Here is a 2,043-nt window from a genome sequence, read left to right as displayed (position 1 = left end):
TTAGGAGCCTTGCATGTCTTTGGCTGCAAAAACATTGTCAATGTCTAGACCAACTGCAGAGAACAACAATGGAATGTAGAGTCCATCCTGGCAGTTCCTAGAGGCGTACTCTTCAGACATTCCCATCACCGTCGTTGCATGCTCGTAGCTCTGTCAAATTACATGTATATAAAGGTAGTATAAGTAAATGTAACTTAAACTTCCCATTGATGCAAACTAGCCTCTTTATATTCACCGTAACTCAAACATACGTATATCATTACTAAAATAAAGCATTGTGACATTTTTCGTTGTCAAGTCGAGCTGAATACGATATATATTTCAAGAGACTGGCTGTTTACATGTTGATTGACCAATTATTGATAAGTCGAATTGTTAAGGGTGAAATATACAAACTACCTCAATTATAAAACTGTCCAACAATTTTATCAACTACATTCTGAAAGGTATTTATAGACATTTCCGTGTGCTACGTTAGTTATTGAATATTCATTAAAAGTAGATTGAGTATGAAATTGGAAACAAATATGGCAAAATGAGCACTTGTATTGCCTTTTACCTTTTCTCCGAATGCTTAGACTTGGAAAGGCACTTCAAATAAACTAAACAAAAACCAAAATGATAAAGGTTATAATTAGTTTGAGTCATTTTATAAGATAAAAGCGTACAAAATCATGATGGACGATAATGTATGAGGAATCATATACCGCTAAAGGTAGAATTATGTTAAAAAACAACGTATGTAAATATTTCTTTTTCTGTTTCAATATATTTACTTTAAAAAATAATCACGGATTTGGTTATTTAGGTACTTTGGATTCGTGACAACTATTACAAATTCATCCCAGACAATTGCTAACGAATGAAGATCTATCACGTATCAATACTTAAAGAAATTTAATAAATGGATGAGCGGTTGTAAAACTTAAGGTCAACACTTTATCAGCAAATGAGGATTTTCCTCACATTTCCAACTTTTAGATATTTGATATCCTCGTCTTATCAAAGCAGAATTTTATATTAATTCATTTTAAAAAATTGACAATATATTGTATAAATTGTTTGATGTTAAATGCACATTATGTCTCAGAAACGAATAGCTATTTACTTCTTTAGAAAGGTCAAATATGAGTGTTGTAACGTTTAGAAAACCTTAAGTTAAGATTATAGAGCATGTTTGATGTTTGTTACCTGAGGAAAATAGCCAGTAATGAAAAATTATTTGTTATAAAATTAGCAAAATGTAAACAAAATATTAAATCACTATAAAATGTACTTATTGCTAAACAAAAACAAAAGACAAAAACAACAGTTCATATCATTGGCTAATGAGTTACTTGCTGGAAACTATAAAACAATACAAAAATGGTTTAAACATAACAACCATTTCATTTTTCTTTCATGAGTGACATAAAAGTTCAGCAGCTCTGCTTACATTTTTTTATGTTTTAGATCGAAATATGACACCAATGGCAAACTCATTCAAAATGATATATAATTGTTTTATTTACCAAACAAAAACAGTGTTTTACCTGTTCACAATATTCCCTGACCGTATTTTGCATCTGTTTAAGATTCAAAATTCCTGGTTTCGTAAGAATTTTGAAGTCCATCTCTAAGTAGTAAATCAGGCCAAATGTAAAGAACTTTCGTTTTTTGACTGACGGTTTATAGACCTGCCCAATCGAACACGGCTTTGGAGAACACATGTCGGCGTCGGCTGGTGCCAGGTGATATTTTTTTTAGTAAGTCTTCACATAATGATGCATTTCCACCTCCGATCATTGCCACCATCTTATTCCCTAATGTCCCATTTCTTGAATCACCTTAAGTTGAAAATAAATCAATGGTATATTTACATAATAACTAAAAATTCAATTATTCAACATGGAAAAAAATATCATAACGACGTATATTTATGATGATAAGATTTTGAAACGAGAAGGAAACATGTAATACAATGCTGCCTAACCAATAATTGAATACTGTATTCCAATTATTTTAGGTAAGCGCCTTCCGCTATGGAAACATATTGTATTCTTG

At 31.2% G+C, this 2,043-nt stretch overlaps 1 protein-coding gene across 1 annotated transcript; it reads right to left on the bottom strand.

Moving 5' to 3' along the window:
* LOC132755233 (uncharacterized) lies at positions 1–1,725 on the bottom strand. Its single transcript, XM_060746054.1, has 2 exons — positions 1,533–1,725; positions 1–150 (listed from the first exon to the last, which is right to left on the bottom strand). Exons 1-2 carry the CDS (start codon positions 1,707–1,709, stop codon positions 1–3), a joined length of 327 nt encoding a protein of 108 aa, XP_060602037.1. The 5' UTR covers positions 1,710–1,725.
* Between the last annotated feature and the right edge of the window lie 318 nt (positions 1,726–2,043).

Source organism: Ruditapes philippinarum, unplaced genomic scaffold (genome assembly GCF_026571515.1).
Source record: "Ruditapes philippinarum isolate M1 unplaced genomic scaffold, ASM2657151v2 ctg3363_1_1_1_1, whole genome shotgun sequence".
Taxonomy (NCBI): Eukaryota; Metazoa; Mollusca; class Bivalvia; order Venerida; family Veneridae; genus Ruditapes; species Ruditapes philippinarum.
The sequence above is the reverse complement of the archived record's forward strand: the minus strand, read 5'-3'. Positions and strand labels throughout refer to the sequence as shown.